The 26,667-nt window shown below is 40.5% G+C and overlaps 1 protein-coding gene across 2 annotated transcripts; it reads left to right on the forward strand.

Annotated features, from left to right (window-relative positions):
* Positions 1 to 594: 594 nt before the first annotated feature.
* slc5a6a (solute carrier family 5 member 6a) lies at positions 595 to 26,667 on the forward strand. Of its 2 annotated transcripts, none has more exons than XM_084952949.1 (18): positions 595 to 801; positions 12,598 to 12,699; positions 14,129 to 14,371; positions 14,473 to 14,694; positions 15,326 to 15,391; positions 16,404 to 16,455; positions 16,556 to 16,623; positions 16,864 to 17,018; positions 17,333 to 17,473; positions 17,580 to 17,709; positions 17,806 to 17,894; positions 19,290 to 19,402; positions 20,112 to 20,179; positions 20,442 to 20,528; positions 20,744 to 20,913; positions 21,100 to 21,203; positions 22,900 to 23,021; positions 23,107 to 26,667. In XM_084952949.1, the coding sequence occupies exons 3-18, from the start codon at positions 14,246 to 14,248 to the stop codon at positions 23,305 to 23,307; spliced, it is 1,914 nt and encodes a 637-aa protein (XP_084809075.1). In that variant the 5' UTR covers positions 595 to 801; positions 12,598 to 12,699; positions 14,129 to 14,245; the 3' UTR covers positions 23,308 to 26,667. The 2 variants fall into 2 exon arrangements, with proteins under 2 accessions (XP_084809075.1, XP_084809074.1); XM_084952948.1 differs by lacking the exon at positions 595 to 801 and adding an exon at positions 815 to 1,586.

Genomic DNA, 26,667 nt, shown 5'->3' on the forward strand with positions numbered 1-26,667 from the left:
GAACAGCACACTCAAGCTGATCTCACATGTGTTCAGTGGGATTGAGGTCAGCATTGTCATGTTGCCGACACCAGAGCAACAGCAGTTTGTCGAATGTACTGGCTCACTCCTAATAACCCTGCAACTTTGTTTTGCAGAACACCAGCTTTAAGTTTTCCTATGGCACAGTCCCTAGCCAGGTCAGTCAGATGTGGTATTCTTGGAGCAGACACTGACCCTGTAGCAGGGTCCATGTTCACAGGTGTTGCCAACTCGGCTAACCTGATTGTCATCACCTGGGCTACCCAAAGCTCAGAACAAGAGTCAATATCAGAATAAGCTGTTTGGCACTGGCAGAAAAGACTTGGCTACTTTTGCATGGGAGCAACCTACAAATGTGTTTTCCTTACATGTGGGGCACCATTTAAGAGGAAATAAACAGGCTAAAACATAATGAACCAAACACAAATTTCCTTGCTTTTACATTTTGTGCTAAGTTTATCTTTTCGTGCCTGTGTTTGAAGCCAAGGGATTAAAGCAGTCAGTTGATGTTATGTACCCTGACTTTCTACAGTATCATCTCTCCTCTGTAGTGCCACCGTTAATTCAGTGAGGCGCATGAGTCACCAGCCGGAAGAGGGGACAGAGATGTGTGCAGCTGCGTATTTACCAATGCGCACTGGGAGCAGTGAAGGATGTCATGGGGTCCGTTTTGATGAATGTCAATAATGCATTGTCTGAACTCGGAGCGAGCGTGTGTCATCGGGGGTATGAATACTGAGAAAATGTCTGCATACTAGCTTTGGATATGGAAAAGGACAGGTAGGATACAACCGTGTGCGTGTGCTCTGCGGGGTGAACGAGGGATATGTCAATGAGTCGGCAAAATCAATCAGCTGCCATTGCCATGGTGATCAATTACCAGAGATGATGACGTGTCCCGGTTCCCCGGTACTGTTGCGGCTGCTCACTGGCATCACGACAAACATCGTCATCATGCCCGAAATGATTGCAACAGTTACAGTGCTCCCATGTTCTGTTGCCTCAATTCATTCCCGGTGGAAAACTAGAGCTCTCAAATCATAGTCTAATATTTAAAGATTTCTAGAGCACCAGGGCAATCTATTCCCTTCACAGATTTTAGAAAGACTAGTTTTATTGGATTTGGGAAATGGAAAGAATGGGCTGTGAACGTATTTCAAATAATTGCAAACCGTTTATTAGCATTCTGATTTATTCTTCACATTATTAAAGAATCCTTTGGGTTGTGTCTCAGTGGTTTAAATAAAGTTGCCACTGCCAAAGATCTTTATAAGAGCGGCGTCAACAAATTAGCAGGATCTTGTATTTAAGTACCGTTAAGTACAAAGTTGACATGATGGAGTATTTCAGTTTTATGAAACTACTTGTGTAACATATTTAGTAGATACCCGGCAGTAATTTAAACCCAATGAAATATATGGAGGTGGTTAGGTTTAAACTTAGTTTACGGGGAGCACGTGAAGGCATCTAGTGTCAAGGATAATGGGAGGTCCTACTCGTGAAGTGGCTTCAACCCAGTGATGTGTTGCAATTACAGCAGGTTGCCAGCGAAGACTCGTCCACAGGTAAGCATGCTGAGCTAATAAATTCACTCAAGAGGAAATATTATCAAGGGGGACTGGTATTCGCTTGTTTAGCTGTCGCCGAGGGCTCTGACAGAGCCGCGGCTATCAGATTAGTTTCACGTTGGTGCACTGGGAAACAAGACCATGTGGGCGCACTGATCAATATTTACCTGGCTTCGTCTGGTCGTGCTTCTTCTTTAGGGTTAAGTAATGTCTCTTATAGCTATCCTGAAAACAGAACTGCAGCTACGTAGCAAAGGTGAGCCGATTTGGCTAGCTGTGTGGCAGGCAGCTGGAATGAATAAGCGCGTGGGGAGTCTGTAGCCTGCTAATGTGTCAGTGTTTGCGTTCTCACGTTAATGTTCCTTACTCTGCTGGGAGCAGCATTAAGTGGAAGGTTTTACGTGTGTTTTTATGTTTCACACTTAGCATAACAATACAGCAACCAGCAATTCCACTCAATGTACTGCTTACGGTGGCTTAATTACCCTGTGACGTTCACGTCAGTATTTACGTATTCTGAAAATTGTTGCTCCACTCTGCTCTCAGGTACTCAGAGATAAGTACGGCGAATTATTGTGTTAACGGAGCCTGTCTCTTATCACAATTTTTATAAGTCAACTACAAAATCATAAAATATTACATTACAAGAGATCCCTGAACTGGAATTTGATAACTCTGCATTTTTGTAGGGTCTAGGATAATGGATGTGTGACAACCGTTGTGATTTGACGCTGTATAAATAAAGTTCATTTGTAACGTATTTATTTAAGGACATTCTTCTTTTGCTGCCACATTTAAAGTGTCGCCCAATCTAAGTGTCCGGTTTTCTCAGCTTATCTCAAATCAAATCAAATCAAAATTTATTTATATAGCACATATTAAAACAACAGTGTTGACCATAGTGCTTCACAGTCAATAAAAACATGAGACAGTTAAAACAAACAATAAAAGAGGACAACAAACAATAGGTAACAACGCAACAAGCTAAAACAGCCAACTAGACAGAATCAAAAGCCAAAGTAAAAAAATAAGTTTTAAGACGTAATTTAAAAGAGTGGATAGACTCGGCAGTGCGAATATGAACGGGGAGGTTATTCCAGAGTCTGGGTGCCACGGATGCAAAGGCCCGGTCGCCTCTCGACTTCATTCGAGTCCTAGGTTGTGCTAGGAGCCTATGGTTGGACGATCTAAGTGCCCTGTTGGGATTGTATGAATGGAGTAAATCAGAAAGATAACTGGGCGCTAAATTATTCAAAATATTAAAAGTGAACAAAATAATTTTAAAATCTATACGATATTTAACAGGGAGCCAATGTAATTTGGCTAAAATTGGAGTTATGTGTTCATGAATTCTCGTACCTGTTAAAAGACGCGCAGCTGCATTTTGAATTAACTGGAGCCGGCAAAGAGAGGAGTGTTGGAGGCCCGAGTAGAGGGAGTTACAGTAGTCCAATCTGGATGTAATAAATGCGTGAATAAGCTTTTCAAGGTCCTTTAAAGGAAGGAACGGCTTTGCTTTGGAAATCTGACGCAACTGGTAAAAGCTGTTTTTTACCACAGTGGACACCTGTTTCTCGAGTTTAAAAGAGCCATCCAGGAACACTCCGAGGTTTCTTACAGTGGACGAAAGATGGCTAGCGAGAGGGCCTAGGGCATCAGCTAACTGGTCTAGCGGAGTGTGACTACCAAAGACTATGATTTCGGTCTTATTCTCATTCAATGTAAGAAAATTATGTGATAACCAAATTTTAACTTCATGCAAACAGTTGAACAGAGGTTGCAAAGAAGCAGTCACATCGGATTTCAAAGGTAAATAAATCTGGATATCATCGGCATAACAGTGAAAGGAGATGTTGTATTTACTAAAAATTAATCCCAAGGGCAACATGTACAAAGAGAAAAGAGCAGGACCGAGCACGGACCCTTGAGGCACACCACAATAAATAGGGACAGAAGCCGAGGAGTGTTGCCCCATAGCAACAGAGAACGACCTCTCTGAGAGATAGGATTTAAACCAAGATAAAACCGTACCTTTGAGACCAACAACATGTTCCAGTCTTGATAGAAGAATGTTGTGGTTAACCGTGTCAAAAGCAGCAGACAAGTCAAGTAAAACTAAGACCACAGAATATCCAGAATCAACAGTTAAAAGAAGATCATTAAAAACTCTAAGTAAGGCTGTCTCTGTGCTGTGGCGAGGTTTAAAACCAGACTGAAACTTTTCATTAATACCATTTGCATCTAAAAAGGCCTGTAGTTGTTTTAGAACTACCTTTTCCAATATTTTGGAAATAAAAGGGAGTTTAGAGATCGGCCTGTAGTTGGTGAGACCAATTAGGTCAAGATTTTTCTTTTTCATAATAGGTTGCACAACAGCATGCTTAAAGACAGACGGTACACAACCTGATGACAATGATGCATTCAGCAGAGATAAGATACAAGGACCAATAACATGTAAAGCTTCCTTAAAGAAACGAGAAGGAAGAATATCATGCGGGGAACCAGAGATTTTGAGATGATCAATTATATCTTTTAAAGCAGAATAAGACACTGGCTCAAACTGTTGAAAGACAGTCAAGCATTCAGAGGCTGGAACTGGGTCTAAAACTGATGATGGATGAGATGGATGAGAAGCCCTTAGAGCTGAGATTTTATCAGAGAAATACTTTAAGAATTTATCACAAAGAGCAGGGGAAGCATCCCTATAAGTGGTAGTGCGAGGGTTTATCACAGAATTAAAAGTATTAAAAAGTACTCGGGGGTTGTGGCTATTAGTCATAATAATGCTAGACAAAAAGGCAGATTTGGCAGCTTTAACAGACTTTTGATACTTAGATAATTATGGAGGATGTCCAGAGAGACGTGGAGTTTGTCTTTCCTCCATTTTCTTTCAGCACGACGACATTCACGCCTAAGGGCGCGAGTAGTATCATTTAGCCAGGGTTGTGAGGATTTGGCACGTTTAATTCTCAGAGGTGCCACAGAGTTAAGGATGTCAGCGCATGTAGTATAAAAGAGGTTAGCAAGCTCATCTGCTGATAAAACCCCATTACAGTTAGCATCAGAGAGGGGAGAGTCAAGGAAAGCATCAATGAAGTGGGCGATTGACTGGGAGTTAATCGTGCGCGATTGCCGCACAGGACCATCACTGTTCAAGTCCACAGCGCTCGCTACAGTATTAAACAAAACCGGAAAGTGATCTGAAATCCCAGAGTCCTCTATGTCCGTGATGCAAATATCCAGACCATAAGATAGTACCAAATCAAGTATATGACCTTTAGTGTGAGTTGGTTCACTTACCCACTGGGTGAAATTGAGGGTGCTAATAAGAGCGAGGAAATCCTTAGCTAGCGAACTGTGCTCACAGCAAACATGAATGTTGAAGTCACCAACAATTAATATACGGTCATAACGTGGCACTAGGCTCCCCAGTAGATCAGCAAATTCTGGAAGAAAATCCTTAATAAGTTTCGGGGGACGATACACCACAGCGCAGAGGATGGAGGGGATGCAGTTCACTTCCAATAACTGCACCTCGAAACTGCAGTACAGAACAGGTGGCAGCTGCCGACATCGAAGTTTGTTTTTAAAAACTGAAGCTAGCCCTCCACCTCTTCCAGTGGTCCGGGGTGAGCTAATAAAAGCATAGTCAGGTGGGAGCAGCTCCGAGAAGGGAAAAAGTTCGCCGGGGCGAAGCCAAGTTTCCGTCAGGAATAAGAAATCCAGTCCCGACGATAGAATAAGGTCATTTAAAATAAAAGTCTTATTCGTCAGTGACCTTGTATTTAATAAGGCCATACGGAGAGTGGTCACACTGTTACTGGTAGGAGAACGCCGCAGCAGGCGAAGGTTGCCGAGATTCGCGCCTCCTCTGGAGGACCGCACCCAGCACCGACCGGGTGGAAGATCAGCTGGGAGGTCCAGGTAACCATAAGGTCCAACAGGGCGAATCCAGCGATGACAGAACAGTCTGAAGTTAGCATGGTCTCGGAGGGCAGAAATAGATGACAAAATGTTTGTAGAATAGCGATCATTTATTGCAACATAGGACTTTAAAAGGGCCTTGATACGAACACGGATGCCGCCACGTTTACCCCGTCTCCGTGAACATTTCCTTTGAGAGAAGGTAGATGGTAAGTGGTGGAGGTGATCAGGAAAGTCCTTCGAAAGTGGAGGAGGATTGTCAGATCTCCATTTAAAATCTTGTGTCTGGTAGTCCAAAGGCCGGAGATTCAAAAGAGTTTGGCGATCATAGACAAGTAACGTGGAGACATCAGAGCAGCACATAGAAAGAAGGACAATAAACAACAAACAAAAACGGAGGAGACGGCTTGCCGTGAACACTGGCGCCATCTTGGACTATAGTGTTGGTCAGTAACTTGACTTATCTGTTCTGCTGCCAGTGAGAAACTACACCATACTCTGCAAGCCAGTGTTCTGACACCCCTGGCGTTACGTTACCAGTTATCGCTAAAGAATAACACACTGTCATCATTCACTACAACAACAACACTTGCATTTTCATAACAAAGCTCATTAAGTGGTGATGTCAGGGTTGGGGTGTAAAACAATCACTGGTGATTGCTTTATACTCCGCATTGCACTATGCACTTTATCTTTGTTGCTTATAAAAAAAAAACAAATCCACTGTCTCCAGTCTCCGCCCACCCCCTCTTACCTTGATATCTGTGCTCGTGGTGATTCTTTTACAGAGCAGATCAGGCTGTGGCTCAAGGTTTAATGATTACTCACATTATTGGGCTTTTAGTCTCCAGCTGAGATACAAACTCAGCTGGAGACTGGCTGCACAAATTCCAGAGATGATGACAGTAGACCAGCTGTGCCTGTGCGTAAACATGGAGCTTGAACATGTAAAGTGTCTCTGAAAGTGATGCTTTTTTTTTTTTAATGGTCAGTATATACAGTAGTTGTGGATTACCTAATTTCTTATTGTCATAACCTCATAGAACTCATGGTCCAGTAGACAAAAGAAGTTAAATATATTTACCAGAACACGCCATTTTTATCCACGAGTCATTTTTCTTATTAAGTTGAGGAATCCTGTGACCTTTATGCCACTTTTACAACTGACTTTTATATCAAGTGACACACTGAAACTAGGTTTGATCACTAACAGCAAAGGTGATTTGGATGGTGACTTGGGTAATATACTTAACCTCGAGTTGCTCCCTTTGCGTTCACTGAATTTTCAATTTCAAATTTATATTGCGTCAAATCACAACAACAGTTGCCTCAAGGTACTTTATATTGTAAGGTAAAAACCCAGTAATACTACAAAGAAAGCCCCAGCAATCTGATGATTAAAACTAACATACCCAAATCTTATTTAGCCTGTCCGCAGTTGCTACTCCTATACAAGCCACTTTGCAACCCATTTCTGCTCCACAGTTCGTCCTTTTTGTCCTGTGTCCGATTCAATAAATGTTGATCTTTTATATGCTGGTGTCTTGATGCTGGTTTCACCACCTCCAGCATTTCATTTAATAGGGGCAGAGGTCTTGGAACATGTCAGGACATGGAAATCAGTGTTTTCTCTCCACTGAAATGGTCCCAGATAAGTATAAATTTAGAAAGTCACTTGGAAAGGACAAGTTGCACTGAGTTTGGTCAGACTGTCCTTGGAATTGCCTGAAATCAAATTTTAAAAAAAATTAAAAATCTGTTGGATCAGTCGGATTTTTCTATTGGAGATTATGTATCTGAATTTCAGGAGCGGGACCACGCCTCCAAACACGCTCCTTCCGGTTGCCATCTATATAGGTTCCCCCCAGTTCTGCAAACTGTTCATTCTCGTTTACGTGCCCCACCCTCCCTCTGTCCTTGTTCTCAATTCTTTAACTTCTTCACTTCTATTTAGTACATGGGGATCTGCCAGGCCCGGGAGCCGTTGCCAGTCCCCTTCGAGGCATTCCCCAAACCGCAGCTCAATTCATGTCCAAGCATTCACCTTTACCTACTAAAACACTGTCAATCCTAAAATGAGGACGTGGGCCCAGCTAGTGAATTACACTACAAAGGATAATAGGACATTGGTAGTATTCTTCCCATTTGCCCTGTAGTCCCTATTCTTAATATCCTGTGAGACCTAAGTTGCTTTAAGAGGAATGTTTGTGTTGAACTCTGATTGTCTGATGAGGAGAATGAAAGCGCGTGGGTTGCTTTTAAACAGATTGTACAAAGCATTGGCCCTATTCAGGCGTTGCTCCTGTACAGATGCAAACCTTCCCAGGCTCACCCTCCCTCGCACCACCAAAAAGCAGGTTTCCTTTTTTTTTTTTCTCTCTACAATTCACACACTACACAAGGATGATGCCACCAGCTCTGCTTAGACTACCTCACGTAATGTACAATCATTGTCCCATTGTTGCTAGGCAACCACGACCTCCATGACCTCGTTGTGGTGTTTTGCGTAAGATGGCACAGCCACCGCTGAAAACGCACAGGCACACAGAGCATGGCTAAATAAATAAGTTTGCGCCTGGACCACTGAGACCCTGTACACCATATAAAGGAATTTTCCCATTTTGAAGTAAGTAGGTGAAATAGGCGTTAGCCAACTGGTGCAGAAGTAAATTTCTTGCCATGAGTCTTCCTTCCTATTGAGCAAGCCATTAACTGTACACTATTCAGACTGGAGTAGCATGTGGGGTTGCTGTCAAGTGTCTGGTTAGAGGCCACATAAAGTGAACGTTCTGAGGCCCACACAGCATAATTGCAGATGGACATGCAAATGGTTGTCCACACAGAACTTGTGCTCACTTTTTGAGTTACGCAAGTGTAGTCATCAATTTCTAGTGAACTCACAGACAGGAAAAGTACAGTACTGTGCAAAACTCTTGAACCAGCCCTCATTTCTTTATATTTTACTTCCAAGGACCTAGACCTTCTTGTATTATTTATTTATTTATTTATTTATTTTAAGCACTGGTGTGGACAATAATTCTTCGGTCTTTCGAGCTTTTTCTTTGGACATTGACTGCTTTTTCAGTCATTTTCAAACCACTCAAAGAATGAACCAGCATTGGCAAAGAACCAATTTTAAATAGTATCTTTAGTCTTTTTATTAGCAGTCTGCTACAAAAGGACATAATTTATTCCAATTTCTTTGGTTAAAAAATCCCACAGATAACAGATGAGCATAAAGTAGTCTTGGACCAATAAGACGATTTCTGAAAAACTATTAGTCCAAATTTTGGTAATCTCAGCCCAAAAAAAGAAAAAATGGAGAGAGAGCTGAGGATAAAAGTAGCACCAGGCCTAGAAAAACTATCCACAGCATCTGATAGTCATATCCTAAAGACATGACTTAAGGACTGGAGAAATGCTGAAAATTGAATTGAAGCTGTGTGGGATCATCTTGACAATGTACAGAACAAAAGACCGCCAACATTCAAAGAAGAGCCTAATATAAAGACCTGAGGGGTGGCTTTAAACTTTACACATTACTGTATAATTTAGGCTTTGCGGTGGTTCAGCTGGTGTTTATCACAGAGATTCCTTCCTGGTTTCCTTTGGTGACTCTGCATTGTCCTTAGCCTCATCTCCCTTTAGGAGTCCCACAGGGTTTGAGTCTTGGCCCAATCATCTTTTCTCTTCGTCTTCTCCCTCTGATTTCTTCTCCCACTAGGTCTGTATTCAGACCTAGTGATAGCTGTGCTGCTCCTCTCTTGGACTTGGGCCCACTGTGGCTGAATAACAACCCCGGAGTAACTAACCTTGGCTACTATTTGTCAAACTTAAATGTGATTTTTAAACTAAATCAGCAGATTAACTGTTCTTAAAGCTGTTTTTTTTTTTTCTTTTATCATTCAGGGTTTTTTTTTTTTTATCATTTTTATTCAAGATCAAATATGTCTTATCTTTTAAAGTTTTTGAATATCTTATTCATGCTTTTATCACAACTTGCTTGAACCACTGTAATGCACTTTGCATGGGCCGTACCAATGCTTCACTCGCATGCCTCAGTCATTTCCCACATCCTGGCCTCCCGCCACTGGCTCTTCATTTTTTTAGGGTCCATTTTAAGATTTCATTTGGTTTTAAAACTTTTAAAGGCTCAGTTACAACTTGCATTTCTGAGCTGTTGACTCTGTACATCCCCTTGAGGTTGCAGAGGTCCATAGACCAGCAGCTCCTGGTAATTCCCAAAAGCTTGATTTAAAAAAAAAAAAAAAAAAAAGGCTGTCCAGGCTTTTTCAGGTGTAGCCTTTAAATTTTATAATCATCTTCCTGCCCATGTTGGAGTGCCTCACTCTTAAAACTCATTTTCACTCTTTGGCTTCTAACTCAGAATGACAGCACTGTGACAATGACAACTACCTTGTAGTTTTTGTTTTTATTGTTTTAGTGTTTTGCCATTTGGTATTTTTGTGTTATGCTTTGTCATGCAAAATAAAACTGGATTGGATCATGTATGGGAAAAGCCTGGTATTTTGCACATTGTAAGCTCAGTTGATAGCAAGCAGTAAATCTGTGCCGTAAAGGTCATTTCATGTGGCTTCGGGTACTCTGATGTGAGACATTTGGATAGCCCCTGCTCATGTCCCATATGGAAAAGATATATATATATATATATATATATATATATACTTGCTTCACAGGGGCTGCTTTTTTACAAACGTACAACCGTCAACAAGGTTGTTGCCCTCGTTTTCCCTCTTGCAATCAGAAGAGCTGTGCAGCTGAGATGAGCATATAAGCAATATTTGCTTTCTGTGATATCATGCAGTTCCAAGAGTGAAAAAAAGAAGATCCAAAATGGTTCATTTAGAGCAGACTGAAGGCTCATATTTTGGCTCTTAGGGCTTAGTGCATGTTCAACTATGAAGCAGTGACTTCAGTGTTTGAAATCTGACTTCTTTGAGGCTGCAGACCCAAAGCTCACTGTACATACTGATGAAAGGCAAGGTTTACTACTTTTCTTTCTTGGACTGAGCTAGATTGCATCTACAAAAGCACCTGTGAATCTGGATTTAGATACAGCGTTTCCCACAGAAGAAGATTTTATGTGTGCGCATAACCACACATGCACAAATTTAGGCACAGTCACACTGTCATGATAAATAAGGCAGCAATATTTTGTTCCCTCTCTAGTAAATTCCCCATCTCCTAGTCAGACTCAAACTCTGCCATCTTTGACTGCAGCTTTCTTTCTTGCTGTGCAGATTGCTGAGGAACAGTATAGCTTTATCAGTTCTTCATTTGCTCAGAGTTGCCCTCAAGCTTGCAGCAGATCTCCAGAGCAGAGCAAGGGCTGCTGTCACCAGCTGTTGTGCCAGACAGTAGAGTTGGAGTTTGACTGCAGTGTGAGAGATTGGAGACAATGGAATAACAAGCACAATAGAAACCTGTCCAGGGGAAACAGTAGAAGAACAAAGGTAGCTGTTTACAAGCTACTTAAAAACAAGAGTGCAATAGTGAGCTAATCATGTTACTGTCCTGAGCAGATGAAGAAATAAAAATAAAAAAATATTCTTGGGTGGCCTGCATGTGGGCAACACTGATATAAAAGTGACCCATTTTGTGTTGTGACATTAAACAGCAGCACTGTAACTCTGCTCTGCGTTATGAGGCCTTTGGAATGAAACCAGCTACACTGGCAGCTGCTTCTGTTCCCAACCTGTCACAGCTGTGTATATTAGACATAATGAGCCACTGGGATATAAGTGGGATTTAAGAACATGTTTCAATGGCCAGTGTTTGATCAAACCAGCTGAGAATATTACACAGACGTGTGTGTGTGTGTGTGTGTGTGTGTGTGTGTGAGAGAGAGAGAGACTGGACTGACACACACACCTTCATACACCGAGTTGATTTCTGCACAATGCTCAGTCTTTTGCACATTTCTATTGCACTGATGTGTCTGCACTGTCTTTGTTTTGTTTGCAATTTTTGCACATTGCACTTTACCTGTGTTGATTGTCTATGTCATATGTAACACCACAGTCTTGGAGGAATGTTGTTTATTTTCATTGTGTACTGTACCACTGCACATGGTTGGAATGACAATAAAGCCACCTGATTTGACTTGATTTGACCTTTAAAGACATTCTTACACATCTAGTGTCACTCCTGCTAATCCTTCCTGAGCTTGTCTTTTAAAAGTTGCTAGAATGGAAACAAACAAGCGCTCCAGCCATGAAAAACTCAGTAGCCCCATCTAGATCTTTCACTACTTGTCATTTGAAACATTTGCACTTCAGGTGCCATTTACTGCTGCCAACATATGAAGATGTATCAAGTAGCTTTCTGAAGAGCAGCTGAGCAGGTGTCCATGTGAAAGTGGTATTTGTGTAAAGGCAGACAGTGACATTCCAGATGGAAATCTCATAATCCTTGAAAAGCAGTCGGTGTCAACAATGTTGGCAGTTTCCTAAAGCACCACTTTTGCTGCTTCTTCTTTCTTTCTTTTTTCCTTTTAGTAAGTTGCTCTCACACATTCTTTACTATCTGATCAGACAGTTAACCTTTGATCAGCTGTTGGGTGACACATTAGACACAAACAAAAACTGATGTTTCCACACAGCAGGACCTCATGGTTAAACTAAGTAATTGAGACTGACAAAGTCTCGCTCTTTGCTCTGTGTTCTTAGCCCGACCTTTTTGCAATCAGCTGCCCTTCAGCTTTTTCTTGTCATAAGAAGTGTGGGATAGTGCAGCTCTACACGCTGTGAGAAAGCAACAGCAAGAAAGAAAAGCTGGTTTAATATGTAGAGGAGAGGGAGGAATATTTTCAGTTGAGCGCTGCATGGAGTGAAAATGCAGGGGGAGGAACAATGGGAGAATCATTTTTTCAGCATTACACAAAGTACAGGGAACACGATTGTGTGTCTTGTTAAAGCATAATAACATGTTGGATTTTATTTGGTGAAATTAATCCTTATATATTGAATCCTTTGTAATAATATTGTGCGAGATCATTTGTCTTACTTGCTTCACAGGGGCTGCTTTTTTAAAAACGTACAGAGTTTCTCCTCTGTCTTCACAGTTCTCATGTTTGACCGCTGTGACAAGGCAGGATACTTCCTCCAGTAAACCTCAAGTGAGGGTGTTGAGTGTCTGTCAGCCTGCAGCAGCTCAGTCTCAATAGGTACAGTCATTTCTTCTTTTCCCATAATTTCGTTTGTGGTATTTGTTTGTTTGTTTGGTTTTTTTTGATACCTAAGAATTGCATTAAGTAACCTAATTACATGTTTGTCTTGCAAACAGTTCATTTATTAGACTGACACAGAAACTGTTACATCATGATGCATATATACTAAAATCTTAGCAGACAAATAGAAACCACCCGTGTCATATGTAACTCTCAGCAGGTTAAACTGTCATAATGAGTATATATTAGGCATTTATTTGCACCATAGATGGTATAAAAATATAGCTATATAATTTCCAGATCTGAAAAGTTAAACCAAAGCGCAATTGCCTAAAACCTGCAGTTCTTAGTGGGCACCAGGAGATGATTACTGTTGATGCAAATGGATTTATGGGAAAATGGGCCTCTGTCCTGACCTCTGTAAATATCTCACTTTTGAGTTTATCGTGGGCTCAGTCATACATTTCTGCTCCTGTTGAATAAAATATTAGGTGCATTTTATAAATTTTGCTATTTCTTAGTGTCATAAAGGAGCATATTGAGGTACCATATGCTCATTGGTGAATAACTTGTGATTAACTAGTTGCCAGTCAGTGGTCTTACATCCATCTTTTTTATTTATGGTTGATGCACACCCTCGACGGAGAGGCCAAAATGTTTCTGGAGAAGTGTCTGAGAGATGTGTGAGGAGATCTCATAAGAAATTCCAGCAAGCCCAAAGCCGGCCCTACTCAGGCTTCTGTGCAGAAGATTATGATTCAAAGAAAACTGAAAAAATGTTAATGAATTTCAATCCTTTAAATTCCAGAAAGCTAATAACAACTTTGAGTGTGGGGACTCAGTGGAATAAGTATTACACACTAGATGAGACAGTATCCTTCCACTAGCAAGAGCAACTAGTTATTGAATGACTAACCTGAACTGTGTCTTAATGGAAACTTTCCAGACCAGATTCTCCAAAAAGTTTGTTTGTAAAAAAAAAATAATAATAATGATAATAATAAAAAAATAAAAAAAAATAAATAAAAAATAAAAATGTAAAAGCACCAGACAGCAGAGCATCTGGAAATTTGAATGGTAATTATAGTCAGTGGATCATCTCTGTGTATCAGCATGGATGAGTGTTAGAGCTGGCAGTAATGCTGGAGTCTTATTTTGAGATTTGTTAGTCGCACCAAAGTGAAACATCTGTATACACGGTTTTTGCAAAATTTTTAAAAACCACGCACTCCTGTTTCTGTTCAAACCCCAACTCTTTGTTGCCAAACTCACAAAAACTGTCCCTTCAGATTTGTTATTTTTGCAAACAACATCTCGATGCCTCTGCTGCCTCAGTATGTTTCTGAGCTGCTGCCCATGCTTCCTCCAGCTTTCAAGTTGGATAAATAACTTGACATCCTTTCCTACTTCCTCTTGTTTTCTCCAGCTCTCAGCAGGTCTCCCTTTGGGTGAGGTGTTCTCTCTGACATTGTCATCTCAGCCTCTCAGAGGCTGTGCTTCCAAAGGCCTTCACTCTCCCAGCCCCTCCACGTCTGTCCTCATCATGGGGGAGGTGGTGCAGATGCACTTCACCACGGTGGACTATGTCATTTTTGCCTTGCTGCTGGTGGCCTCAGCTGGCATTGGCCTCTTTTATGCCTTCTCTGGGGGACGCCAGCGCACAACACAAGTATGATTTTTTTTTTTTTTTTTTATATTGAAAGAGTACAAAGTCAGTTTTCCTTTTTAAATGTTAATAAAGATTTGTGACGCCTGTGCTGTTTGCCACAGGAGTTCCTGATGGCTGACCGCTCGATGAGCTGCCTGCCTGTGTCCCTCTCCCTGCTGGCCACGTTTCAGTCAGCTGTGGCCATCCTGGGTGCTCCATCTGAGGTGTACACATTTGGGACAGAGTACTGGTTTCTGGGATGCTCCTATTTCCTGGGTCTTCTCATTCCAGCTCATGTATTCATACCAGTCTTCTACAGACTGCGACTGTCCAGTGCTTACGAGGTATTCACAAGAACAGTTAACATGATTAGACACCTTTATCTGGCCTTTCTGTTTGTGTTGTCTTGTTTTTGCTTTGTCATTGTCGTAAGTTGCCTTGGGTTAATCTCTTATCTCTCACACACACCGTAAACAAAACAATGAACAACCATCAGGCACTTGTAGTTTGACCTGACTTGGTCTCTGTTTTCTAAAATGATTATTAATTGTAATCTTCTTTTTTTTCTCTGCATTTTTCAGTTTTGCACTCTCTCAGCACACTTTTTTTTTTCTATTTTTGCCTTTCTCAAGTATGATCTCAGAGCTTAACATTCTTATCTGTCTTATCTGTGTTACCCCTGACACATTCACATCAGAGAAACAAATGTCCTTGCCTCAAGAATCTACGTCTCTCTTTATCTAAGCTCCACTCACTGTTCCTCTATTGAGGCTTCTGGTGCTTCACTACAAATTAACTGGACAAATGACTGATGTCTAAGCCGAAGATCAGAACTTAAACAACCATTTCTGATCCTCAGTAAACATCTAATGTGCTGAATGCATATTACAGGCTGTCTCTGAGATGATATGTGGTTAGATTTTTGATTTTGCTCTTTTTTTTGTTTTGTTTTCTTTTACATTCTTTCTTCGACAGTATCTGGAACTGCGATTTAACAAGACTGTTCGCATATGTGGGACTGCGACCTTCATCTTTCAGATGGTATCTTTGTTTATTTGTGAATCCTTATGAATAAGTGATGTTTTAATGTGCAATAGATACCCAGTGAAAGCTTAAATCATCTGAAACAGAGATCATATATTGCAGATTATTCTACATTTATATATCGACAGTAACTAGTAAACTGGTTTTACAGTTGTCTTTAAATCAGTCTTATTGCTTTGAGCTGTTTTTAGTCACATCATCATGAGAATTTCCAGATACAATGCAAAATCTTTACCCACCCACTGCACTGGATCACACAGCACAATCAGTTAACACTGGGCTTCACAGTTCAACTTTATGTGCTATTTAACACCGGTAGCTTGTGCCAACAATTAATAAGGAAAAAAGAAATAAAAATTCCAAAAAACCCCAACAGACCCATGGTGAGTTAGTTAAGTCTGGGGATGCGTTAGAGTAAAGGTGTTCTGGTTGTGACACCAGTGCTCGCTATACTGTGAGACAATCATTAGTCTCTGTGTACGGCAACATCAGGCTCCACATAAAACTTTTTTTTCCTAACTTTGTATAATCTAACAAAATTCAAGAATGGATCTCTGATAATGGAATTTGTTAGTAAAACAATAAATGAAAAGCAGACCAAAATAAACAAGAACCACTCCAAGAGTTCAAACCTCCACCGAGGCAGCTCACTCTCTAGGCGGCGTAATATTAGATATTGATTTGTGAATTTGACTGGCTCATTGCAACACCTTGATACTTTACTTTCCAATCGTTTTTTTTTTTCCCAACAATTTTTCCAAATAAACAAAACACATAAGAACAGAATACATGAAGCATAGTTTTCTTTGTCTTTTCTTCAGAACATGTACAGACCTTTAGAGTATAAGACCGTATCGTTTATCTTCTAAAAGATAACCCAGGCTGATAAACCTGCCCTGTACAGTGTATTTAAAAGAGTTTTATGAGTGAACTCCAAAATATGACCTCTGAACTGTGTTCTTTTTCTGGGAGCCTTACTCTTCTATATTGTTGGTTTCTTCCTCTGCAGGTCATTTATATGGGAGTAGTCTTATATGCTCCAGCACTAGCTCTTAATGCAGGTAATGCATGGGTCATTACTTCATTTTTCATGTTAGGTCACACCTAGAAGGTTGGACAACCTGTTGCAGTGTTCAATGTTTTCGTTCTGTTCAAATGCAGTGACAGGATTTGACCTATGGGGGGCAGTGCTGGCTATGGGATTGGTGTGCACTCTGTATACTGCTTTGGTAAGTCTAAATTCACCAATCTTAAGATACATTTATCAGGTTGTCATTTTGACAAAACAAGTCTTTTAAAAGATTTTCTCCAGCTACAGCTTATATATTTCATAAGAATAAATCCTTACTAAGCAAGGGAGTGAAAAACACTGGAAAAAGCTTAGGCAAACTTAGGAAGTTCAGATGAGATTACTTGTAATGATGAACATTTTGGTCCAATGTTAATCTGCTACTGTTCCTGTCTCCCAGGGGGGGCTGAAAGCAGTGATGTGGACCGACGTGTTCCAGACGGTGGTCATGTTTGCGGGCCAACTGGCAGTCATCGTGGTGGGGACTAGTCAGGCAGGAGGAATAGCAGAGGTCTGGAGGAAAGCCATCAACGGTAGCCGTATTTCTGGACTAGAGTAAGTAGTTTGCATATTTGAAAGGCAACTAAATTAAAGGAGTTCTGCTTCATTCAATGACACCAGGTAGAAAACAGGAGGTAAAAATGGAATTCAGTGATTTGCAAATGTCAGAAGTCCATATTTTATTTACAGCGGAACATAGAAAGACAAAAAAGAATGAGCTGGAGTCAATAGTCACATGATCGGGTATAAAAAGAGCTTCTTAGAGAGGCAGAGTTTCTCAGAGGTTCACCAATCTGCCAAAAGTACTGCCTTTACATATTTTGGAACTACTTCTTGCAAAGGAGCTCTTTCACTCTCTACCTTTGTAGCCTGAACCCCAACCCTCTGGAGCGCCACACCTTCTGGACACTTGGTGTTGGGGGGGTCTTCCTGATGTTGGCTCTGTACGGTGTGAACCAAGCCCAGGTCCAGAGATACCTCAGTTCCCGCACAGAGAAAGAAGCTGTCATGTGAGTAACATGAAGTTGTCAGAAAAAGCTTTGCTGACGCCTTCTGTTTAAAAACCACTAAACCCTATTGATAACCATCTGTTTGTCACCCATCGTGCCTTTCCAGGTCCTGCTACGTAGTCTTTCCATGCCAGCAGGTTGTCCTGTGTTTAGGATGTCTCATGGGTCTGGTCATGTTTGCTCGCTATGGAGAAGACAGCCCTCTGGATAAGGGTTACGTCACGACTAATGATCAGGTGAGCTCTTATTTCATCTTTAAAAGTATCAGTAGATTATTATTAATGTTTTAATTCTAATGTTTAGTTTTTTTGTTTTGTTTTGTTTTTTTTAAGATGGTGCTGTACTTTGTGATGGATGTATTCAGAGATCTGCCTGGGCTTCCGGGGCTGTTTGTGGCCTGCCTCTTCAGTGGAGCACTCAGGTGAATAACCCAAGAACCACGACTGATGGTCGGGATTCACACACCCTTACACACTCTGTGTTATGACTGATTTAAGGTATTGTCATCTATTATCTCTTAGTGTTAAAAATCATAGGTTGCAGAGCACATCACATGCTGTGTGAATCCACGTTGTATTCACTTTAGCAATTAAGCTAACAGAATATATAACAGGACATTTGATTAATGGAGAGATTGTTTGGTTTCTGGGATTAAATCAGAACTTCAGCTATCTGTCCCTGGTGTTTACCAGATGTTTATTCAAACTAATTTGGTAGCCTTTTTGACTATGTTCATAAGACTTTACTCACAAAAATCCAGATTAACCATTACCAGATGGGTGCAGGATAGCCAAAGTACAGCAAGCTGGCTAACCTAATCTTACTTGCTAACATCCATAGCAAAATCATGTGTCTGTGGAAATTCTAGTTGGCTAAACTACTAGAATAGTGTGATCCTTGAGGTTAACTATATATGATGTACAAAGGTATATTGACTGCAGTTCACTATGTTATTAATTGCACTGGTGTCATTATTAACAGTTGTTTCCTGGAAGTTTTTCAGAGCACTTTAAATAGAGGTCGTGTTTCTTGGATTCGTCTATTTATTAGTGGCATTGATGACACTGCATACATAGCTAGATTTTTGTGGCATTCTGCTGTGAAAATGGTATTTTCACAGCAGAATGGTATGTATTTATTTTTTTAAGTCTTAAATTGTGTTTTTAAAAAGTGTTCTGCAAACTTAAAAGTAAATGACCGCTGAACACTTGGTCGCAATCCTTCCTGTATCAGCTTTTATAGCTGGTTACTACCTTACCACCCAGGCAGAACTACAAATGGTGTTTTAACTTATTCATGTTATTTATAACCCTCGGACTGAACCCAGTACTTTTTTCTTTTTTTTTTAATTACGAGTTTTGGCAATAACAAGTCAGGCTGGCAGAAGCTATGCTGCTTCATCAAAATGTCAAGCAGCTGTTATTCATAGTGTGTGTGTGTGTGTGTGTGTGTGTGTGTGTGTGTGTGTGTGTTTTGTACTTGTAGCACTCAATCACAAGGCATGTCATTACCCTTTTAAGTTGGTTATTAAACAATAAAATCTAGTATATAAAAACATATTGAGTCCATGTTAACACTTTTACATGCATAGTTATCAGCTTTTCTTTGATGTGCAGCCCAAAAAAATGAGTATCAGCGACTCTCGCCTGAATAGATCTCACTGTAAAAGTCAGGCGTATGAGATGATGGCGTTCTGGTTCCTGGAGGCTTGTGCAGTGCAGATGTGTTTAAACCACCCTTAACTTTCACTTAAACCGGTTTGTTTGTTTGTTTGTTTGTTTGTTTGTTTGTTTGTTTGTTTGTTTTCTTCTTCTAGCACTATTTCGTCAGCCTTCAATTCCTTAGCAACGGTAACTATGGAGGACCTGATTAAACCTCATTTTCCAAATATGACTGAAAGCAAGGCCACGCTGCTGTCCAAAGGACTCGGTGAGACAAGTGGTGGAGTTTTGTTTTCTCATCTTTGCTCTAAACATGCAGTTATGTTGGAGTTCAAGTACTGTTGTGTGACTTTAATCTGGGATTGTGTTTTTGTTTGGGGTAAAGAATAATTCACATTTTACTTGCATGCTTAATGGATTCGAGCGAATATAGCCCTTTTCTACTCTGCTGCAAGCCTCGTTCATTCGAGTGCTTTTATCTAACATTGACACTCCAATGGACACATCAGGTCTGACCCCCCCACTACCTTCTGAGCCAAATGCTTTTATTCTGGTATTAGTAGTAGATGTTTTCATTTTACTTGAGTGTACTGCTGTTGTTTTATTATCTTAATGTCGGCGTATTCTACTCCATATTTTTAGAGTAGGGTATCTAGGTCAAGAAATCCTTAACTAGGGTTTGGTGTAGGCCCTCATTCACGGTCTAAAACGAGTATCAAGTCTTTCCCTGTTCTAGACGAAGCTGCTGTGCTCATAGCCAGAATTGTGCTATCAAACGATAAAAATCATAGTAGAGAACAGACTCAGTCTGCAGCAATCTGACGTCTGATCTAGCAGTGTGTGTGTGTGTGTGTGTGTGTGTGTCTTTACCAGAGTAAAGATGCCATACAGTCCATGCTTTGCTTTTTATTTGTGGTTCTAAATACTTGAAGTTGGAGGTGTAACCACTGTGTGCTTTTTTTTCATCTGCTCCACAGCCCTGGGTTATGGTCTGGTGTGTCTGGCTATGGCCTACATTGCTTCTATAATGGGATCTATGCTGCAGGTAACTGTTCATCAAAAAGTTTGAAAATACTTTATTACATTTAAGTGAATTGAAAAGTTTTGGAAAGTGAATTGTGGTAATCATGGCACTGGTTTAAAAAAAAAAAAAAAAAAGACTATATTCATACAAGACAGTTGTTGACTTTCTGCAGAATATTAACAGCAGCAACACAGAGACACTGTAAGTATTTAGTATTCATTATTGTGATTTGACCTACAGTTTGTTTGTTTGTTTTTAATTAGTTCTTCTTGTGTGTCCTCAGGCAGCTTTCAGTATCTTTGGCATGGTTGGCGGACCCCTGCTGGGACTCTTCTGTTTGGGAATGTTCTTCCCCTGGGCAAACCCCATTGTGAGTCCTGTTTTAACTTGGGGCTACTAATAATTCAGTGTCTGTGAAGGTTCTCAGTCATCCAGGTCATCGTAGTCTAAGGAGCTTGGAAAGAAAAGTGTCTGGACTTCTTTTGGTTGCTTGAAAAGACTACTAATAATTCAGTGTTTGAAACGGCTTTTGTTGTTATTTTTGTGGTCACACATAAATTGACACTGCTTCTGTCCTCCTGTCAGGGTGCAGTGGTTGGGTTGGTATCGGGCCTTGTCATGGCTTTCTGGATCGGCATCGGGAGCTTTGTGATGCGCATGTCTGTTCCCACGCCAGCACCTGCACTCAACGCCACTGCTCTGCCACTGTTTGATAACATAACTACCACTGTCATGACCACCACAGCCAAGTCAGGGTAACACATTTCATCTCAAGATAAACCACTTTAAATATGGTTTAGTAGTGTTGAGTGCTGGTTGATTGTACAGATTACCAAAGTTTGATGTTATAAATATCAGTCAGCATGGACAGTAGGGCCAGCAAGAGGGAGGTCATTTAAACTGTTGGTTTTTTTTGTGTGTGTCTTTATTCCCTCTCTCAGGTCAGCTGGTGTGAAGGCACTCTACTCATTGTCCTACATGTGGTACAGCGCTCATAACTCAGCCACTGTGGTGGTGGTGGGACTGATAGTTAGCCTGCTAACAGGTATACACATGTAGCTGTAGTCTGTGTCACAAATGGTTTACATAGTCTGTTATATAACCTTATTCTTTCTTTCCTCTTTTCCACTAACCCAGTGGACACCTTGATTCCCCAGCCAACTTGGCCAATATAATGACTCTGCCATTAATGTTAGAGAATTAGCTCCATTTACAGGATATGACTAGCTAGGAAAACTTTAGCATTAGCCACTTTTGTGTTACAACTCTAATCATAAATTATTATTCTGCGTCATTATATTTAAACCAAAAACTGATTTTGACCAGTAGTAATTAATAATTTAACATTAACTTTGGGATTTTTTTGACCTGTGAAATGACCAATACACTCATAACTCTCACATATAGGTGTGATGTGCTGTTGACTAAATGTTGTCTTAGCTAGCGTAGCATAATGGAATTGCGCATTCATTGCACCATGTTGGCATTCTGGTCATATAGCTAATGTGTACACTATAAGAACCTGTAGCATCCATATGCTTTATGGGCAGTGTTGGGAAGGTTACTTTTAAAATGTATTCCATTACAGATTACAGAATACATGCCCCAAAATGTATTTTTTTAACGTATTCCGTTATGTTACTCAATGAGAGTAACGTATTCTGAATACTTTGATAATATAATAGGTAATCCATTTTTTTTTTTTTAACTATGTGAACGTACTATTGCTGTGTGAATTATTACTTTTACTGAAGGTTACTCGCCATACCAACACCGACTAGATTTTTAAATCTTAATATAAAATAAGTAACATTAGGGTGGACGGCTACAGTAAGGCTGCACTTTTTGCAGCGATCTCGTATAGAAAACTGTTTCACGCGTATATAAAACATGTCCGTAGTAAAGGGACCTCTGGCTAATACGTCGGGTTCCGTGTCGGGCTCGTAGCCGAAAACTAGCTTTACTTTTTTTTCTGGGTCAACTTTGCTAGCGAGAGACAGAGAGAGGCGTTGAAAGGCTGCTTCAACAAAACTTATTGTTTCAGAGAAAAACACAAAAAAAGTGTACAGTCGAGTCTTAACAGCTTACTTGCAACTGGGCACGTCAGGCACTCTTCTTGGCTGCAGTGGTTATTATTATATTTACATGCTTCCATCTCCCGCTTCTGGTCGATGACAACTCGTACTTTTCGACTCTCCTTTTTCTCCCTCCCTCGCACTCACAAACACATAACGAGTATGGCAGTCCATTCTCCCTGCAGCACGGACTACACTGCCCATTCTTTAGATAGCCCTAAAGAATGCAGCTTCTATTGCCTTCATATTAAATCATTTTTGTGAATAATTCTTTAAAATATTTCTTCACGTCATTATGCGGGCCGCAAGTAGGGGTGACATGGGCCGCGAGATTGAGACACAGGCATTAGAGCCTCTTAATGCGTGTTTTGTTTGGGGCGTGGAAACCAAAAATAGAGAGGGCATAGCCGAACATATGAAACAGGAAAATACAACCGTGTAATCCCTTTATTTCAGCAAAGTAACTGTATTCTGAATACCACCTTTTTAAATGGTAACTGTAACGGAATGGAGTTACTCATATTTTGTATTTTAAATACCTAACACCAGTACATGTATTCCGTTACTCCCCAACACTGTTTATGGGTTACAGAAACTGTAATTTCTTCTGATAAGGTCCAGTCAGCCTCTTCTGCACATATCACCCTGTTACTGTCATCATACTAGGGCCTATGAAAGAGAAGGAGCTGACCCCGGGCACAGTGTACCCCGTCCTGGGCACGCTGCTCTTTTTTCTGCCCGACCGCTACAGAGAAAAGCTTTGCTGTATCACTCCTCTGGCTCAGAAGGTAACCTCATATTTCCACTTGTTTCCACTTTTGTTCGTCTTTCAGTATTTGTGCTTTCAATAGTGTGTTTACCCTTGTTGGCCAGCCCACACAAATCAAGACACAGCCTTATCAAATGGCCCAAAAGGACCGCAACGGAGAAGCTTATTCCAAAGAAGACACTGTCACAGAGGAGAAGGAGATGGAGAGCGACAGAGCACAGACGGAGGAGGAAGACTCGGAGGATTCGAGGGCTTGGCCCTCGTGCCGGCTGACGGCTCACACGGTTCAGGAGACAGCCTTGTGATCCTCTTTTTCTTTTTAGATGCACAAATACACTTTCAGACCAACTGCTACTCTGTGCAGTCTCTCTCTCTTGGTGAGAAGTGCAACAGATTTAAAAAATAATAATAATAAAAATCAGCAATGATTCTGTGACACTAAATTTGAGTGTTGCTACTCACAATTATTTTTCTTAAACAACTTCAAATGAGCCTCTGCCAGGCTGGAACTGAGCTTTGGAAGCACAGGCGTCAGCAGAACTCCACCGGTTATTCTCCATTTGTAACAGGCTTTTTAGACATGTCCCCACATGTTCAGTCTGAAGTAACAGACTGGGCGGCTTTCATGTTTGTGCTCGACAAAAAACAGAGAATCAGCTAGTTAACAGATACTTAATATAAAATGTGTTATTTTTATAGAGATGCTGGAGGCACAAATTCTAGAACATGTACAAGAGAAAATAATAAAAGTAAAACAGACTGAACTTTAACAGAGGGCATGACAGGTTTGTGCTTCTATGATAGTGTAGTGTCTTAACAGGATCTCTGTTTGAATAGTCACCTTCTAGCTGCTAATGTAGATCTCTAAATATAAGTCCATTAAAGTAGAGCTGCGAACTCTGATGAGGGCAGAGAGGGAGCCTCCAGCTGGCAGTGAAATTGGATGGAGCTCAGTAAATCCCTAACTTTACTCCAGTGTTCCTACACTGGGACAATATAACCTGCTCAGCGTATTTAAAAGAGCCCAATATCATCCATAACCTTCACACATTTAGCATTACTTTTATGTTCCAGTTTAAAATCCCAGTCAGTAAATGCACTGAATACTAATTGTAGTAAGTAGTCATTGTGCTCTGCTGCGTCAGATACACAAAACTGCACAAACACTCCCAGCATCCTTTTCTGATGAGCTGCTGGAAGAGATGCTGATAAATATAAACAGTAGTTCAGTTTTTTCTCACAGTTTTAATATGAACTTTAAACTTGTCCAGAGAAGACTTTAAATTTAAAAATTTAAATGTTTTGAATTTGATGCCAGTAACCAACTGACAAAAGACTGGAAAGCTTGTGTGATGCGTGAAGAAAAACACAAACACGCACACCTCTAGCAGAACACCTCACAGTTATCCATCCATTTTCTCCACTTACTGTGGAGGGACTGGAGCCTAGTTGCCATAGGGCTAGAGGCAGAGCACACCCTGGACATGTTGTCAGTTTGTTGCAGGGCTAACAAAAAAATGACAGACTATTCCGTATCCTGCTGAGCTGCTATGATGGTAACTTGGTTTGGTTTCATTTTGTGTAGTTTTCCGGTGAGTGTGATTGCACATATCCAGGTTTATCTGTCAGGATCTGTTGGAGTCCTGCTAAAGTGCCTCACTGAGCGAATGTTTTAGCTGAACTCCTGTTAGCTGTGTTTCCATGAGCTTTGCATGTTTAAGCACAAGTAGCTCAGTGTAGTCCATTACAGGAACTGTGGACCGTTCTCACTGTTGCTTATAGATTCACCTCTGCCCCCATCTGATGGACCACAAGAGAGTAACGTAATGTATTTAAAACTGATGGAGTCGCTGCTTAGAACTTTGTGTCGAGCTTCTTTTAAGTGCCCGTTCTTTTAAATTCAGGTTGCTGTCGTTGACAGTGTGTGATTAACATGAGTAATATTGTGTATAGTTGAATATTTTCATTATCGTTGAAACTTTTTGGAATCCCAGAATTCTTGGCCATCATCATTTAAGTGTTTGAAGTCATGTCCTGGTGTTAGATGTCTTTGCGTGTCCAATGATTCTCAGTCAGTACCGTCTGTGCTCTTCCAAATGGACACAAGTTCATTTATTTGCCATGTTTGCTCGGCCAAAGTAGTCTGGCATGTTTCCAGAGAGTTCACTTGAAGCATGTCTCCACTGTTTACCCACATCCCATTTCAGTAGTCCAGAACTAAGACTTGGATGTCTTGGTTGCCTTACGAAATCCTGGAGTTAGTCCAACAAATGATTAGACAAAGCTTAGAGACTCAAGACCACCGTAACTCCTGTCTGATGGAACTCTGGCCCCTTGTAAGCAGCTGTCCGTTTACAGAACCAGCATGTTTGTACCATCATCCCGAGACTTGAATACCTCGATTTATCCAAAGCATATAGAATATGAAATCATTCTTTCTGATGATTTGTTTTCTGTTTTGTTTTTGTTTGTTTTTTTACCAATAGAACATGTATTTGAGGTCATGTTTGAATATTTTTGTAATTTCACACAAAGCCTATCCACATTTCTTGACGTGAAATGTGGAATTCTATATGCAAGAACCATAAAAAGTTTTTTGTGAATGTTCGGCAGAAGTGGGATGTAAAATTCATGTTGGTTTGTTTTATGGGAACAAATGATGTTTGTCAGGCTGTTTGTTGTTGGTGTGTGTGTTTCTGCATGTGTTTGCGTGCACTGCTTCCCAAATTCTGCCAGATTCGCAACAATTTAAAACTTTTTTTAATGGTTCCTATAATTGTAGAACTACTTGATGACGTATAGTTTCTTTATGATTGCGTAGTATCAAATCCTCCTTCATACCTGAAATTACTTGAAGTGTGTGCCTGGAGTAATAAACGCCCTTTATGATGTGAGAGATCAAAGTTGAAGTGTTGGTGTGCTGTATTATTATTATTAATGCTGTTAAATGTGTCATTTCTAGGCCTGGATAGGGTGCAGCACTGTGATTACAATAAATACTAACACGTCTAATAAAGCACAAGAAGTCAGTAGTTCTGCTACTTGAAATGTGAGCCTGCAGCCATCAAGCCACGTGAAACAGGTTGGAGGCAGAGTTTGTAGTTCTGGAGATTGAGTTTAAAACTGAAAATGTCGACGTGCGCTCCTCTCTGGCCTTTTTCCAGTGAAACGGCAATGGCACTTAGTAATTTCCTGAAACAATAAATATTGTTTGGAACAATATTTATTACATTTGTTTTCCCATCAACAAGAATTCTTTCTCTTGTGTATTCCAAAAAAGAGAGAACCTCCATAAGCACTGGAGCCCACAGAACTCCTCTGCTTTGGCTGTGCCTTCATTTGTGATAAAGTTTTGTTTTTTTCCAACTCAATGTATTCTTCATGAATTTAGCAGGATTCTGCCATATTGCAGTCTGTACTCAAACATCTGTCCAGGAGTGGACCAAAGTCTGCGTATTGCAGAAGTGAATTTGATCGAAGAACAGACGGCTGCTGTCAGCCGCAGGAGTGTGATGCTAAACTGACTTTTTTTTATCATTATTATTATTATTAAACTTGTTGTCGTGATTCACTGTTTTTCAGATGTATGATTATTAGATTTCTGATTGAACTGAGATGGCATAAAAAATGATAAATTAAAGAATGTTCATGGTTGTGTCTGTCAA

Source organism: Perissodus microlepis, chromosome 15 (assembly GCF_051167445.1).
Source record: "Perissodus microlepis isolate ML-2025 ecotype Zambia chromosome 15, ASM5116744v1, whole genome shotgun sequence".
Lineage (NCBI taxonomy): Eukaryota > Metazoa > Chordata > Actinopteri > Cichliformes > Cichlidae > Perissodus > Perissodus microlepis.